The following is a 17,129-nucleotide window of genomic DNA, read 5'->3' as shown; positions in this document are numbered from 1 at the left end:
TGCAGGCCGTAAGTGAACATTGCCCTGTTTGGGCATCGGTTGACCCGATAATGGATGCCTAGGGTTAGGGTTAGTCCTTGTTTATTCAGTAAAGGGGCCCCTATGGGAGACTGAAGGGAGAAGACCTAATATGGGCAGGATGCGAAGTATAGCAGTGTGGTCTTGCTCACAAGGTTTTAGAGCTTTTGGAGATTTTGGCTGAAGCTCTCCCAAGCGAACTGCAGCCCTCGGAATTAACACTTGACTTGATTTTTTGTGGTGAAAAGTCTCAGAGTGTCATAGATTCTCATTCTGCATCATCATCTCATCACCTGTTGTTCTCAAGAAGAAGGAAGCCTGACTAAACAACACTGTCATTTCTGGTACAAGAGCACTCCTGCTTTTGTGAAATGTTTGCACGTGTAAAACTTCAGATACCCTTCTTAAAAGACAACAGTCTTTTATAAATACAGATAACCTATCCAATAAACCAGATTAAAAAGGCCAAATGCAGTAGGGAAAAATATTCTTGAGTAAGAATCAATTTTGGAAACCCGTACGTGCATCCTATTTTCACGCCAGGCACCTGAGCGGCAGTCATCGAAGCAGCAGAAGAAGCTGGCACAGTCTTTTCCATCCAAACACTCATAAGCATAGTCATCTTCATGATATGGCACAATGTTGTTCATCTGCAGCAGGGACGTTCCAGGTTGGATATTCACCATGCTGGATGCTCTCTGCTGTGGAGGAAAACACAATAGTTGGACATTCATTGAGGTAAGAAGAAAACAAGACTTTACAAATAAAGAAAAGACAGGTACCTGTGGTAGCTGTGTGTTATTGTTGGTTTTAGCCTTCTTGGTCTGTCTGTTACTGGTGAAGTAGTGCAGCGTGCCATACTCCATGAGGGCAGCAAAGGTGAAGATGAAGCAAACAGAGACAAACAGGTCCATGGCAGTGACATAAGAAACCTTGGGTAGGGATTTTCTGGAGATAGTACTGAGTGTCGTCATGGTGAGCACTGTGGTGATACCTGAATGGGGTTGTCACAAACAACAAATGAATAAAACTGTTGGTTAAAGCTTTACATTTTATGTATATTCAAAGTGAAAAAAGTAAAAACAAGCCATGCAACCAATGTGTTTTTACGACGTTACTGCATTATTATTTAGTTTTTTGAAATTGAAAAGACAAATATGACATTGTGGCATATGCAAATTTTGAGACCCCTCCCTACTTGTGACATACTTGGCATTAGTAATGGACAGGTTAGGGCTTGATGATTTTGATTAAAGTGTAACTAACTCTGTTGAAGTTTACGTTAATGTGTGAATTTGTTTGCACTAACTTCAGACATCAATCTGTCTCAATGTATGCTTGAAAAAAGGAATTGTATATTCATAAGACATGTACTTGGTTGAAACTGCAGAGGAAACACAGGAGTGCAGACAGATAAACAAGCACTTTTCCTGCAGTTCAGGAGAGACAAAATTAAGTGATAATCTATTAGAAACTGATCATACAACTTGCTTAACTATTTGTTTCAGATGAGCATCTTACCAGGACCATATTGCATAGGCCCATGTTTGCTTGTGTGAGAAATCAGCAGATACTGAAATGGAAAGACTAGAATTGTTGCCTCACAACAAGAAAGTCCCGGTTGAACCAATGGTCTTTATGTGTGGAGTTTGCATTTTACTCCTGGTTACTCCTGGGTACTCCAGGTTCACTGGTTTCCTACCATAGTTTAAAACATGTAGAGGAAGAATTGGACACTCTAAATTGACCATAGGTGTGAATGTAAGAGTGAACGGTGGTTCGTCTCTGTGTATTGCCCTATGTCAGGTGGGATTGGCTCCAGCCTCCAAATAACAGGCTGATAAGCTACAGGCTTGAGTAAAGCACAAAATATTCAACTTGTGCTGCCGGATAAACGTCCGCTGCCTAGCAACAGTAGTAAACAACAATTTTCCGCATATCGCTTACATTGGTCTCAAAATTACTGTCAGCATATGACGTCATGCCCAGCACAACTACGGCAACTATAAACCTAGCTTAACATGACGCAGTCGCTGTTTACAACACACTCTCAAACATTTGTACATTTCTCCCTTTAATTCCCAAGTTAACATAAACCACAGTGTATTCTGATTGTTATTGTGTACAACACTAGAATATATCACACCCAAAGACGTGCGTGCTGGGACAGCATCCTTGTTGATCCAGAAGGAGACCCAGGATAAAACCACGATCATACTGCAGGGGATGTACGTCTGGATGGTGAAGTAGCCCATTCTTCGGCTCAGGTCAAAAAAGATGGTCATGATGACATATTCTCCTGCAAGTTTAATGATAAGTTAGATCTAGATACTTTAAGTATTAGATCAGGTGTTTGAAGTGTGGTTGTCTCAGGTGATTAAGTGTTAGCAATCTAGTTAATAACCTAGTGATAAACAAGTTGTATTATTTATTTATATAATATTTTAACATGAAATTCACATTGCCTTCAGTGTGAACAGTTTGGACCATTTTGATAATGCACTTTTTAGACTTAATGAGGCTATCCAGGTTGAATAAATACATATGGTAGGAGGCAAGTTAAAAAAAAAAAACATTCTGATGATTCTGTGAATTACTGTGACAATAAGTTGAAATTGTATTCTGAAATATGAATTCTTGAAATACCAGTAAAACATACTGTATAAAATGAAATATTTGCAAAGTGTAACAAGACTTTATCCCTCACCTGACTGGGTGTGTGCCACATCTGAGGTGTTCCTCAACCCTACGAAGGCAAACTGGTAGAGTCTCCAGTAGCGCTGGTCTGCTACCTCTACTGCCCGCCTCTGCCACCGGTACAGGATTTCATTTTTGGGATAACCATCTACAGAAACCCCCCGACACAAAAAAATAGATTAACCAGAAGCCTTGGAGAAGTCTGCCATTGACTGCACTGCACACCACAAGGAAACACTGTGCCATAGCAAAGCAAAGGAAGCATTGAAGATGGATCTGACCTTTCCAGTCTCGTGAAATTTCTTCAAATGAGCAATATGTTTTGAAATGTGAATATCAGTCTGTGTACTTCAGAATATAAACTGTAAAAATTTGCTCTAACTGGCAGTTCTGCAGTAGTCTGTGGTCGGAAAGTTGAGCTTTTGGACAACACAGTGTGGAAGTAATTGTTCCACCTGAACTGATTCAGGTGGAATCAGTTCAGGAGTAATTTGAGTTTGATTTTACTCCAATTATTGGTTTTGATATAACAATTTTAATTTCACAATATCTGATTTAATAGTTATATACACCATGCTGCTATACTTTCTTTTTTATTGCAACAATATTAATTAAATAGACATATTTCAGATATAGTAGACTATTTCCTCTTTTTTGTACATATACTGTAAATGGGTGGATGAGGATCCTCTGTGTATACAATTGTGAAAGCAATTGGGTCCATCAGGAATAAGGTTGGAAACCACACATTTTGGCCACATTCAGAGGTGGTCTGGTACAAACCCTAGAAAGGTCCACAGTGAAAGAATGCCCACTTAGCTAATGTAATTTGAAAGAGGATGTACTGACTCGTTTACATTCAAAACTAGCCTCCTGTGAACAGATGCACCAAAAACAATTGAATTACTCATTGAATGAGTACCAAATGGACCTGTAGTTTTCTTGGAGATGTTTCACCTTTCATTAAAGGGGCTTCAGTTCTTTAGAACTCTCTCATCCAAGAGGCTTCTTTAGTTATTCAGAACACTCTTATCCAAGGAAGTTCTTCAGAACTCTCTCAACCAAGGGGCTTCTTCAGTTCTTCTCTCTGAAATGGCTTACAAAAAACTACATGTCCATTTGCGACTTATTCAATGACAGAGACCCAGTCAAATGTTTCTATGGATTTTCAGCCAAGTGACTGTGGGAAGTGCTTTGTTTCCTTCCATTAAAACAGCATTGCATTTGGTATTTGAAAGTAGAAAGGCTGTATGTGTTTGTATACCAAGAGGTGAGATCTCATCACTAAGGCATCATATTGCCATGTGGGAACTGGTAATATGATGCACTTGCTCATGACATGTGCTCATTTGATGACAATTATGGCACTGTTCCACTATACAGTTCTAGCATGGCTCAGCTCAGCTCAACATTTGTTTTGGCTTCTCCATTAGGGTACCTGGTAGGTTTTTAGTACATGCTCTGGCAAGGTTCCAAGCGAACAAAGCCGATACTAAAATGTGATGTAGAGAGACTGCCGGCCACTGATTAATCAGAAAGTGTTGTCCCTGGAAGAGAACATTTGCATAAAATGCAACATTTTTGTGTTTAAAGGGACAATATGTAGTATTTATGGGTTTATATAACCCAAAATCCACTTTTTTATACATATTATGTGCTCCTGCATTGTCTAGTCGCTGTATAATATTCTTTGTTTCATTTTCGTAGTGTTTCAAAAAGTCATTTAAGATAACATGGTCGCGGGCCGCGGTCGCATAGCCACTGTTAGCAGCGAGACGCCATGTTTCTACCGGAGTCTGTAAGGACAAACGCGAGAGAACAAATCAAGCGTCTCTTTACTTGTAACGGAAGTCCCGCCTCCACTCTCTCCGCTTCGTCTGCTACGGCCGCGGTAGCTCGCCCTCTCCCTCGCCTCACGAACCTCATCTGCTGACACGGAGAAAGATAACGAGGACGGCATTTGACCAGCTGCGGATACCGTAGCGCTCAGGAAAGGGAGGGGGTGAGCAGAGCAGCAGGTCTTTGTTGTAAATTTCAGCCTCTCCTCTAGATGGCACTATAAACTACTTATTTCCCCTTTAAGTCAGACATAGTTGTTCCAATTTTAACCAAACTTGGTACACACATTGCTCTCATGATTACAAACAAATTTCTAATGTACTTCCATTAGCTCCACCCACGCAGAAGTTGGCAATTTTGGAAAAACAAAAATGACTAGGATTTACTTTTCAACGAACTAGTCCTAGCACATTTGAGCTAACACCGCCAAACTTTCTACATATGTTCTAGACAAGTTAATGATTAAAAATCTTTAAAAGATTTTCTCTACCTCAAAAGGTGTGGCCTCAGTGGTCCAACAAATTTGACCTTAAATTTCACCTTAAATGTTTGATTGAAGACACACATATTTTTTCCAATTTGAACCAAACTTGGCCCAGTTGTTGCTCTAATGATTCCATATAAATTTCTAATGTACTTCATTTAGCTCTGCCCACCCAGAAGTCGGCCATGTTGGAAAAACTAAAAATTACCAGTCTATGCATTTGAAGTTACTCCTCCTAGCATGTTTGAGCTAGCCCTGCCAGACTTAGCACACATATTCTAGACAAGTTAATGATTTAAATTTTTAAAAATATTTTCTCTAACTCAAAAGGCGTGGCCTTAGTGGTCCAACAAAGTTTACCTTTAAATGCCCTTCAAGCCCAAAGGCTCAACCAAACACGTTCGAATCCCGGTGGGAGCAGCTTTCTGAGTTATCTGTCCAATCAAGTGCAATGTGGGGACCAGGCGTGTTGGAGAATCTTATCTCATTTTGAACAAATATAGGACACACTGATGCGAGCGTGACATTGAATGCAAGTTTTTTCTCTCTCTGTGTCACTGTGATGGACTGAAAAGTCACATTTACCCAAAACTTGACAATTCATGGAATTTGGCAAAAAGAGTGTATGTAGGAAAGTCTACTGTTTTTTGTAGTATTATTTACTAGCCCATTTAAACCTTTGAGTTTCGTTTTAGCTTGTCCTAGAATGCTTACCATACCCACGTTACGTCATATCTTCTTAACAGTGAGGTACGTAAATTCTGAGGTGTGGTGAAACTATGGTGGATACCAGCCTTGTGCGTTCATGCAGAAATGTGGGTTTACCTGCCCCGTTGGACAGTGAAGTCAATGGTCTTCTTTTCTTGCTGTTTGGCTGTTGTATGTTCGCTAGTTTAACAATGTTGATACAGAAATACATGTTTTGTTTTACTCGCGGTTAAATGCCTTCTGGTAGTCTCGAGTACTGCAGTGATTTATTTTGTTTTCCGCTAGATGGCGTGCTGTTAAAGCAAGTTAAGATAAGATACGATAAGATAAGATACACTTTATTGTCCTTGAAAGGAAACTTGTCTTGGACTCCAATGCTGTCATATAAAGCTGCTTTACAGTAGTAACAGTACAGGTATAGACAATACATACATATAGGCCACAGGCCACATATAACATATACACAGTATACAAGAAGCAGTGCGATGCGCACACACACACACACACACACACACACACACACACACCCTCCCTCCCCCACTGTGTAATACCATGGGTCAATAGTACAATTGACCCATGGTAACTATTGTTTGTTTGGTCCTGGGGGCATTTAGGATCTTAATTGAGGTGGGCACAAATGAATTCCTAAAACAGTTCAGCCTACAAGTGGGCACTCTGAAGCATCTACCTGATGGTAGAAGCTGGTATTCTGTGTGCGAAATGTGTGTCTGGTCAGACAAGATTTTCTCAGCTTTTCTGAGCACAGATTACTCGTAGATGGACTGCATGGGGAGCTTTTCGGACCTCCCCATCACCTTCATAGCGGATTGAATCAGGCGCCCAATTTTTGATTTCAGCTGGACAGAAAGATTACCGTACCAAGCAGACAGCAGACATCCCATACCTCAGAATACTCTCTAACACCGCCTGATAAAATAAGAACATAACTCTCTGGTTGACACCAAACACCCTGAGTCTACGCAGGAAGTACAGTCTTTGTTGGAGATGAGCACACAGGTAATCAACATGAACCTGTCAGCTGAAACAGTTATCCAGATGTACACCAAATACCTATAAGAGCTGACGGTTGATTTTTGCCCCATAGATGCACAGTGGAGTATGGTCCCCTATGGCTTTAGGGTCCAGCACCATCTCCTCTGTCTTTTTGGTGTTTATGGTGAAGTGGTTCTCATCACACCACCGAACAAAGCTCTGTACCTCTGTAAAATATGATGAGGGGGCAGTGTGCTGGTGCTGCAGGCTCAGGATGACGGTGTCGTCTGAGAATTGAAAAATAATGTTTTCTGAATGGCTGCGGATGCAGTCATTTGTGTACAGCGTAAAAAGCACTGGTGAACTGACACAGCCATGGGGTGCACCTGTGCTGATGACTTTAGAGTCAGAGAGGGTGTTATTAACTCTGACATTCTGAGTTATCTGAGTTAAAAACGAGTGGAACATTTAAATGGTTCCACTCGTTTTTTAACCAGATGAGTGTAAGCCCCTCCATCATTAAATTTTAATGATGGAGGGGCTTACACTCATCTGGTTAATTTTTTGAATTAATAGATATGGTTGAAGTGAATTAAAAGCGGAACTAAAACCAATGAACAGAAGGGGCGCATAGGCCCCAGGGGCTTCAAGATGCTTAAGGGTAAGGTGGGTGATGCCAGTGATTGCATCATCGGTGCCTCTCCCTTGCCTGTAAGCAAATTGTTGTGGGTCTAATTTAGGGCCTATCTCTGCTTTTAGTTTTGTCACCATGTATTTTTCAAAGCATTTTATGACCATTGGGGTTAATGCCACCGGTCTGTAATCATTATTTTCCATGGGGAAGGATTTTTTTGGTATGGGAATAATGGTAGACTTTTTCCAGATGGCAGGGACTTTATGTAAATCTATAGATGATTGAAAAATGGGTGGGAACTCACCTACACCACGTGAAAGTGTTTGGCATGTTCCCAGCAGCAGCAACACCCCGATAATCAACAGAAATATAAGTCCCTTTGCTCGTCCTTTTGCACGCCATGGTGAGCACAACACACACGGTAATCACACGTAACCAATAAAACGACCGACATACATTAAATAAAAATGAGACAAAAGCAGCAGTGGCAGCACGAGTCCGGGTCGCAACAGAGCAGCGCCACCAGAAGCAAAAAAAAGTCATGTTCCCCTCAGTAACACAAATTCACCACACGAGGCAGCAGTACTGTTAAAGCAAGTTACACTGGTCATCAACCCAGGATGTTTAAGTCTAACTTAATTTGTATATTTTTGGTGATTATTTCAGATTAATAATCATATGCTGTTAGTGTTATACTAATTACTATATAATTCCTTTTCATTTTCATTTACTTTAGGACCACACATACACCTATACATGTCCACTGACCCACCTGTAACTCTCTCTGTGTCCTGCTCTCTGAAGCCAGCACATTCCAGAGTACCCACTCTATCACAGTGTCCCTGAATGAAAATAAAGAGAGATGACCGATGAGTGAGGGAGACGGCGAGGTCAGGGAACTGCTGCGCTCCCCGAGTTGCACGGGGCGAGGGCCCTTTCATGACTGCGAGTCCACGAGCGGTCCTAGTTTGAGCACGACTGCAAGAAAACTATTGAAACTGAAAGAGTTATTATTTTTATTATTATTATTGGTATTATTATTATTATTATTATTATTATTATTATTATTATTATTAATAATAATAATATTATTACATTTCCCATGAGGAAATCGCGTTTTTCAGGGCCTGAACATATCCCAAAACTTGCGGTGCTAGTTATTAGGGTTCGAACATGACTGTGCAAGAACCCTCTTGAAACTGTAGGGATTATTATTATTAGTATTATTATTATTCCGCCTTTCGCATTTTGAGGCCTTTCCCATGCCCAAAACTCATGGATTTTTGCGACTGCATCAATCCTGGGGCCTGTTTCACAAAGCAGGTTTAGTGAAAACTCTGAGTCTGTTAACCCTGAAATGAGGAAAATTCTGAGTAAGTCAAACCAGAGAAAGAGGAGTAACTCTACCCTGTTTCACAGAGAGAGGTAACTTAAGCTCTCGGTCAGTTACCACGGTAACATGCTCTATGAACCTAACCTAATTGTGTGTTGCGCTGCGTTTTTTTTTTTTTTTTTTTACAAATGGGAGTTTTTTATAGCACATCGGCGATGCAGAGCACTTGAACATGATATATCTGAGAAGTCATTTATGTGTGAAAACATCATTATGTTGGGGATAAAACAACTGTACAATCAAACAGCCACTTAATATTTACTTTACAATGTAAAACATGATCAAAACTAGACTACGCTGTCAGGGGCCGACAGCAATGGGGTATATCCGCGAACTTGTCCAATCCTCAACTTTCCAATATACCCAAAGTTTATGCACTCGCACCTGCCACTAACTGTTTTAATTAATTATTCATAAATTCAACAAAAAAACTGTTAAATATTATGATATAATGCTGACTACACTTTATACATGTTCAAAGTATCCATATAAACTCGATATTGAACACAGAATACCTGAACTCATAAATTTCTCTCTAGTTTTTAATGAAACTAGTTAACCTATTATACCTTGTTAAATATTATGAATATTAAAATGCTAACCACACCTGCCATATCTTCAAAGTGTCCAAATGTCATGAAAAAGCATACACTATGTTTATTAAATTTCATGAAAAAGCATACAATATGTTCAAACTTTCCATTCAATGCATTAATAAAGAAATGGAGGCTTAACTATTTTTTATATGATAATTAATAAATGTATATTATAATGTAATAAATATTATGAATAAGTGCTAAATAAACCCATGATATCCTCAATGTGTCCAAATGAGCTCAATAATAAAGAAAAAATGCCTTAACTATTTTTTCTGTGTTCACTAATAAGTTAACCAGTTAACTTATTATGTAACTATTACCAATCATAGCCAAAGTAATAATGATTGTACTTGTAGGTAGTTGTTACAGTCATCATTGTCAAAATTTGAAGGCAATATCTCCATCAGTCTGGAAGATAAAGCCGAAAATGTGTTTTTAGCATAATAAATTAATTAATTTGCTAATTAATAATAAATCTACAAAGATAGGGATAATTTTTCAAAATAGTTTTTATGTCATTAATTAATTATGTGACCCATAAAAAAAATAAGAAAATTTAATCTCAAACGCCTTTCCAGTTATCGCGTTAACGGCTAAAATCTGCGGACACGGACGACGACGCGGACGCACAAGATCGATTCCATAATATCCGCGCGCGTTTCTCGCGGATATAATGAGGTAATCCCATGAGATTATACAGAGGTCTTACCTGTTTTTATGTTTCATCTTAAACTGCTGCCAACTGCGCTTCTCCCCGCGGGATTACACCTAAATGAAATAAATTAATAGTCTACAACTCAAGCAGTTTCCCCCTGTAATATTATTGTGATTGTGCAAAGGACGACATTTAAACTTCCGCATCAGCCGCAGTGTTCTCCCACGCTGTCTCCCTCTCTTTTGCTGCTGCAGTGGTGATTACAATTCCTTCTAGAAACTTGCTCAAACTCACCGTATGAGCGCATTAAGATTTTCAACTCCAGTGGGTGAAAAACGTCGCCCTCCGCTTCCCCGTTGCCATGGTGACTCGTCGAAACGGGGCTCCATTCATGCTGTCTTTTTAGACTTGGTGCACGCGCTTAACTCGAGGTGAAACTACTCTGAGTTGAAGAAACTAACTCCAATCAGCTGTTGTGGAACTGAAAACTCAGAGTTTATTATCTCAGAGTAGATCAACTCAGAGTTCAGGGTTAGACTCAGAGTTTGTTGAACCTGCTTTGTGAAACGGAGCCCTGGTGAAAATTTATGTATATAAAAGGTTCGGTGAAAAAGTGTGGGAGGGGCTAAAGTGTGACGCAAAAAAGTGCTAGTAGGTCATCTCCTGTCGGGTTTAACGTACATGAACGAAACTTGGTCCACATGTTCATTAGGTTGTGCTGTAAATAAAAGTCGGTGACAAGTTTTCTGTGAATCCTACAGGAAGGCCGCCATTTTGGATTGAACTCGAAAACGGAGGCATTTTTGGCGAATTTACACTAGCGCTACAAAATCTATCTAGTCCTACAGTTTTTGAGCGATCACTTTCAAACTTGGTGAGACCACTGTGGACCAGTTGAGGAATGGAATAAGTTGGAAGGTTTTTTTTTAATATCGCATGGCGCAAGAGATAGGGAGCGACAAAGTTGGCGAAAATGTGCTTTTTTCCGCCACAGATAACGAAACTCTTATAACTTTAAGACGGAAGGTCCGATCAGAACGAAACTTGCCATGAGTGATGATAGGTATTTGCTGAGGAAGACTATGAAGAAATGGTCAATTTTAAAAACAGTGCCTCCTGGTGGTGGCAGAAAACATACCAAAAAAAAGTTTCTTTAAGATTTTGGGAATAAGTTTTACAGATTCATCACACTCAAAATTACTGACAGAACTCAAAACACATGGTAGATGATGCATGTACAATATGACGACGAATCGTTAAACTGCGTTGCCATGGCAACGATGGAAAGTCTGATTTTTGCTAAAAAAAGCAAACTGTTATAACTTTGCGAATCCTGGTCCAATCTGAACCAAACTTGCTCAGATTGATGACAGGCCGGCCCTATAGACATCTATATGAAAATATTCAATTTTCAGCGACCCCTCGTAACAGCAGACAGAATTACATTTACAGTTTTTCATTCTGCTCCAACAGGGATTGCTGTATCCACCTGAAACTTAATATGTAAGACCAGAGACCCATCCTGAACATGTCCTGTATCCACCTGAAACTTAATATGTGAGAATTAGTGGGAAGGTTTTTTAAAATATCGCATCGAGCACGAGATACGGGGCGACAAAGTTAGCGAAAATTTAAATTTTTCGCCGCAGACAAAGAAAGTCTTATAACTTTACAATGGAAGGTCCGATCTGAACCAAACGTGCTATGAGTGATTATGGGTAGTTGCTGAAGACGACTATGAAAAAACGGTGAGTTTTTAAAACAACGCCTCCTGTAGGTGACAGAAGACATACAAAAAAATTTTCTTCAAGAATTTAGGAATAACTTTTACAGAGATCATCGTATCACACTAATTAAAAAATGACTGACAACACTCAAAACAAATGGTAGATGATGCATATACAATATGATAACAAATCGTTTAACTGCGTTGCCATGGCAACAAAGCAAATTCTGATTTTTGCGACAAAAATACAAACTGTTACAACTTGCAAATCCTCCTCTGATCTGAACCAAACTTGCCAGGATTGATGACAGGCCAGCCCTGAAGATGTCTATATGAAAATATTCCATTTCGAAAAAACAACACCCCCCTGTTGACAAAATAATTACAATAATTACATTAAAAATTGTTCATGCTGCTTTAACAGGGATTGCTGTATCCACCTCAAACTTACTATGTGAGACCAGAGACCTGTCCTGAACATGTCTGTAAAAGATGACCTCCCAACAGGAAGTGGAACACCCGCAACAGGAAGTAAAGTCTAACATTGTCCGATCTGCACGAAAATTGATATGTGAGACAAGGGAACGTCCCTAAACACGTTTATGGAAACACCTTTGACCCAACAGGAAGTCTGCCATTTTAAACAGGAAGTGCCCTCTAATTTTGCTGGTCATTGATCAATCTGCAAGAAACTTAATAAGTGAGACCAGGGACCTCTCCTGAACATGTCTGCAAAAGATGATCTACGTACAGGAAGAGGAATGGCCAAAACAGGAAGTAAAGTCTAACATTGTCCGATCTGCACGAAAATTGTGAGACAAGGGAACCTACCTGAACATGTTTATGGACACGCCTTTGACCAACAGGAAGTCGGCCATTTCAAACAGAAGCGGAACGCACTAAACAGGAAGTAAAACATTGCTCTGCTTCCACAGCCCAAAATGCGCAGAGACAGTGCTGATAATAACGAGTACATTGACAGTGGATGAACAGGAGACGAGCTCATGGCGCACGTGTCGAGGTGGGCACACAACGACTCGCACGCTTTCAACTTCGAACGCGTTAATACCGCTTGCGTTGCTAGTTGTTATTATTATTATGCAGAATAAATCGCATTTTTGAGGCCTTTCCTTTACATGTTTTTTCGAACTGTTGCCAAAGATGCCTATGAAAAAACGGTTAACTTCAAAAACAGCTCCTCCTGCTGGTGAGAGAATTCCCCCCCCAAAAAATGTATTTACATTCATAATTCCTGATCTGAACCAAACTTCCATGGATTAATGAGAGTCCAGCCCCGACGACGTCTTTATGCAATTTTTCCATGTTCCTCTAACATTGATTGGTGTATCCACCTAAAATGTGATATGTGACACCACAGACCTGCCCTGAACATGTCCCAACAGGAAGTGGAACGCACTAAACAGGAAGTCAAACATTACTCTGCCTCCACAGCCCAACATGCGTAGGGACGGCGCTGATAATAACTAGTACTGTAAATAGTAAATAGATAGTAAGAAAATAGTTTTAAAATATTTCTAAAAAACTGCAGTGGGTTGCTGCAAAGTCTGCGTCTTATCTCGAAATTGTCAGCCAATCACAGTGTGAGGTTGACAGCCAATCACAGCACAATAAATGATCTGCCATCTGCCAATGATCCGTCTCTACTATGCTCCTTCCATTTCTAATATACTTTTTCTCACACATATTCTTCTCTCACAGACATATATTTTATTCACACGTGCATACATTTTCTTCTTATATACACAAATAATTTTAAATATTACTATTACTATTACTAATAATTAATTATTAATTATGACTTCATGTGCATTAGATATAAAAAAAATGAATATGTATGTTAAAATATAGAAATATGAGAGCAAAATAGATTTGTGTGTGTTAGAAATATGAGAGTAAAATGTATAAATGTGTGAGTTAAAATATATGAATATGAAAGGAGAATGTATGTATGTGAGAGTGAAAATATATGACTGTGAAAGGAGAATGTATGCATGTGAGAGTGCCAGAATGAATAATGTCTTATAAGGCCTCTCATAGTTATGTGTGTTGTGCTCTTTTCTTGTTTTGTTTTTTATGCTTTATGAATAGGATTGGATTGGAACTGATTCTAATGATTCAGTACCCCGCAAAGCAGTTATTTCCCATGCACTGACTCATAAGAATCAGTACACCCGAAAAGTGAGTTTGTGTGTTTGTGTCACATACAAAACGACACCACGTGCTATGATGATCCCACCCACATTGAGGAGGTATTACAGTAATGGAAAATGATGTAAACAAACCCAGTAGAGCCGAGCCAAGCAACATCTGCATCGTGGAAAAGCGCCATTAGTGTGACTGTGCTGGTCCTGACATGTGTCCTCAACTCCATGGAATGGTCTTTGCAATTTCCACTCATGTGTGGAAGAATAGGATCATGAGAGTCCAAACCACAATGCGAGAGACAAATGAAAGATGACACAGATAGCATGAATTAGGCTGGGATAGGATGCATAATACGTCTGTCAGAGATAATGGGACTGGGTGACCTGCTCTCTCTGCTGGTGGAGCTGATGATAGATTGCTACAGGCTTATAGAGGGCAGCTTCAAGCAGATGAGTCTTTTTGCAAATAGAAGAAACAAAGTCTTAGCCACGAGGCTAACCCCACATAGAGGCCCCTGTCTGGTTCAAGATGACTGGTTCAAAAATGGAAGGGAAAAATGTTTGACCACCTACAGCTTGAAAACTCCAGGGGGCATGAGTGTTCATCCATTGGGAAGTTATGCAGCTTAAGGTAACACTCCGCATTAATAGTCAACCTGACAAAAAAAGAATTGTGACAGAGAAAAATTAAGTCTCAGCATTGTTTGGTTCCCACCCAAATGTGACTGAACATAGTAAAATCTGTGATAATTCCAACAGATGCACAAAAACACATGACCATCAGACAGTGTTTTGACAAATTGGGGTCTGCTAAATAAAAAACTACATGAAATAAACACAGATGCACACACTAGAGCTGCACAAACAACACATATTTTGAAGAGTTGTTATAGTGTTGAAAAATGTTTGGCACAAAAGTCAGCAAACCGGCTGCATAACCATCCTACCTTAGTGTGTACATGACTCGTCCATTGTTCCACAACCGTAGGAGGCGATTGGGAGTGGTGATCCAGTGGGCATCTGATTTGCGTGAATTCCTGAAGAATGTGTCTGGAATCCAGATTTTGCCTACCATGTTACTGTTGAGCATGAGCAGCTTCATCGAGCCGTTGAACTTCAGTCGGCTGTCATACCATGTCTGGGCAAAGAAGATGTCAATGGTGTATTCCTGTAACAGAGTTACAAAAATCATAGAAACAAGTTACATGGTGCAACTTGAAGACATGCTCCTTTTTGAGCATTCACCAAAAAACCCATAGTGACTGTGCCACTAAATTATCCATCCATCCATTTTCTACTGCTTTATCCTCTACAGGAGGGTGGTGTGGGATGCTGTGCCAAGCTCTTAAATAGGGTTCACCAGTCCATCGCAGGGCCACATACAAACAACCACTGAACTATTCACTCTCACTCTCACACCAATGGTCAATTTAGAGTGTCTTATTAACTTAATCCCCATATTACATGTTCTCTGTCTCTGGCCCAGCCCGTGAGAGCTGACGGGTTGGGATCTGAGCACGGAAGCCATCTTGCGCGTGGTAACAGCAGGCACCGGCGTAACACGTAACACAGCGGCCATTTTGATTTGGTCCGGAAGGGGACAGAGCAACATTCACGCGACAGACCCTCTCCCACTTCATCTTCCCCTCCTTCTTGTTTACTTTTGGTTTTATTTGTTTACTTCCTGTTTCCAATGCCGTCAACAGCTGACAGGGAGGGACACGCCCCTCTTTCTTTTATACACACACACATAGCTAGTCCCCTGCACACACCTTTTAGTTAGTTTAGATAAAGGATTAAACGTTTATTGATGTGTTGTAAACACTATAATACTTTAATAAATGTTTGATCTTGTTAATCTAAAGTATTGTTCTCTGTCTTTTGTGTTTGTATGACTGTGACAAGGGTAATTGCAAGAAGCTAGTGTACGATCTCACACCTTCCCTTCCAAATTTATAGAATTAATATTTTGCCATATTCATTTATAATTTTGTCTGATAAACGAGACTCATCTAAAGGTTGTGAAGTGAAAGGACAATCTGGACCTGTCGTTCTCTGTTAAAGAGGAGTGGTGCCCCGTTTTTAATTTAAGGAAATTAATGAATAATTAATTATTACAAAATTACTAATTATTCATATTAAACATTTCCTCACCAAATGTATGGATAATCCCAAAAGATATGTCAACTTGTTTCTAGCATAATATTCAGATAATACCAATGTGTATTTTTGTAATATGGAACATTACAGTAATCTCATGTTCCAAATTAATATCCAGAAAAGCTAGAAATTAGAATTAAAATCAGCTACCATCAGTGTAATATCTTCATGTATGATTTTTTTGCTGTGACGACAGTGTGTCAATGGGTATGAAAGATGTGCAATAGAAAATTTGTAAGAATAAATTAGAATAGAAATACTTGATTTGTATTTGCAACTATGTTGCTCATAGATGTGCTGTATAAATGTGTGAGTGAATGGGTGTGAATGTGTAAAGCAGCTTTGAGTGGTTATCAAGACTAGGAAAGTGCTATATAAGTACAGACTGTTTGCCATTTGCTTGCTATATTTATTTTAGGACCTGTTATCTGAAATTCCAACAGCATCGTTGTTTCGTATTGTTTGATTAACTGTTAACTATCAACTATTCTTTCGCAGTATAACAATCAACACGAATGAGTAGATTTTACATCCAAAAATAAAGTGATATGATATATATGAATAAAACAACATTAAAACTAAAATCATGGCAAGAAAAAGGGATAAGACACCCAGAACAAATGATCCAAGATGACAAATTCTTACCATTTCAGAATTTAGTGGAACATGGCATCAACAGCAACACGTCTTTTGAATATATACAAATTAAATCTGTACTCCAGGCGAGGTTTAAATCTAGTAAATTAGACCTACCTCCAATGATCAAACAATTTTTAAAACTTATGATTTGGTGTCTAAAATATATACTATTAACAGAAAACGATAGCACAATTTCTCTACCAACCACAAAATGGGAGGCAGACCTATCTATCAGCCCAGACAACATTTTTTGGCTACAAATATCATCTAATACGTTCAAAATTATAAAAAAAAAAATCCAGTATCTGAATACACTACACAGGACAAATGATGTTCAGAATGAGGGTCTCAAAATCAAATACCTGTTCAAACTGCAACGAGAACACAGCAGATAGCTACATGCATGCTATATGGCTATG

The 17,129-nt window shown here is 39.3% G+C and overlaps 1 protein-coding gene across 1 annotated transcript in view; it reads right to left on the bottom strand.

The window, feature by feature from the left end:
- Positions 1-440: 440 nt before the first annotated feature.
- The window catches only part of gabrg1 (gamma-aminobutyric acid type A receptor subunit gamma1), a gene marked incomplete at both ends in the record, with an annotated part of 30,621 nt that continues 13,932 nt past the window's right edge, over positions 441-17,129 (bottom strand). Inside the window, 6 exons of the mRNA XM_083907794.1 lie at positions 441-716; positions 801-1,012; positions 2,165-2,317; positions 2,726-2,863; positions 14,485-14,567; positions 14,859-15,079. Of these exons, the coding sequence (XP_083763920.1) occupies positions 441-716; positions 801-1,012; positions 2,165-2,317; positions 2,726-2,863; positions 14,485-14,567; positions 14,859-15,079 (1,083 nt within the window). The remainder of the gene's footprint in view (positions 717-800; positions 1,013-2,164; positions 2,318-2,725; positions 2,864-14,484; positions 14,568-14,858; positions 15,080-17,129) is intronic.

This window comes from Microchirus variegatus (assembly GCF_963457635.1).
Source record: "Microchirus variegatus genome assembly, chromosome: 21".
NCBI classification, from domain to species: Eukaryota; Metazoa; Chordata; class Actinopteri; order Pleuronectiformes; family Soleidae; genus Microchirus; species Microchirus variegatus.
This window is presented reverse-complemented; position numbering and strand designations above follow the sequence as displayed.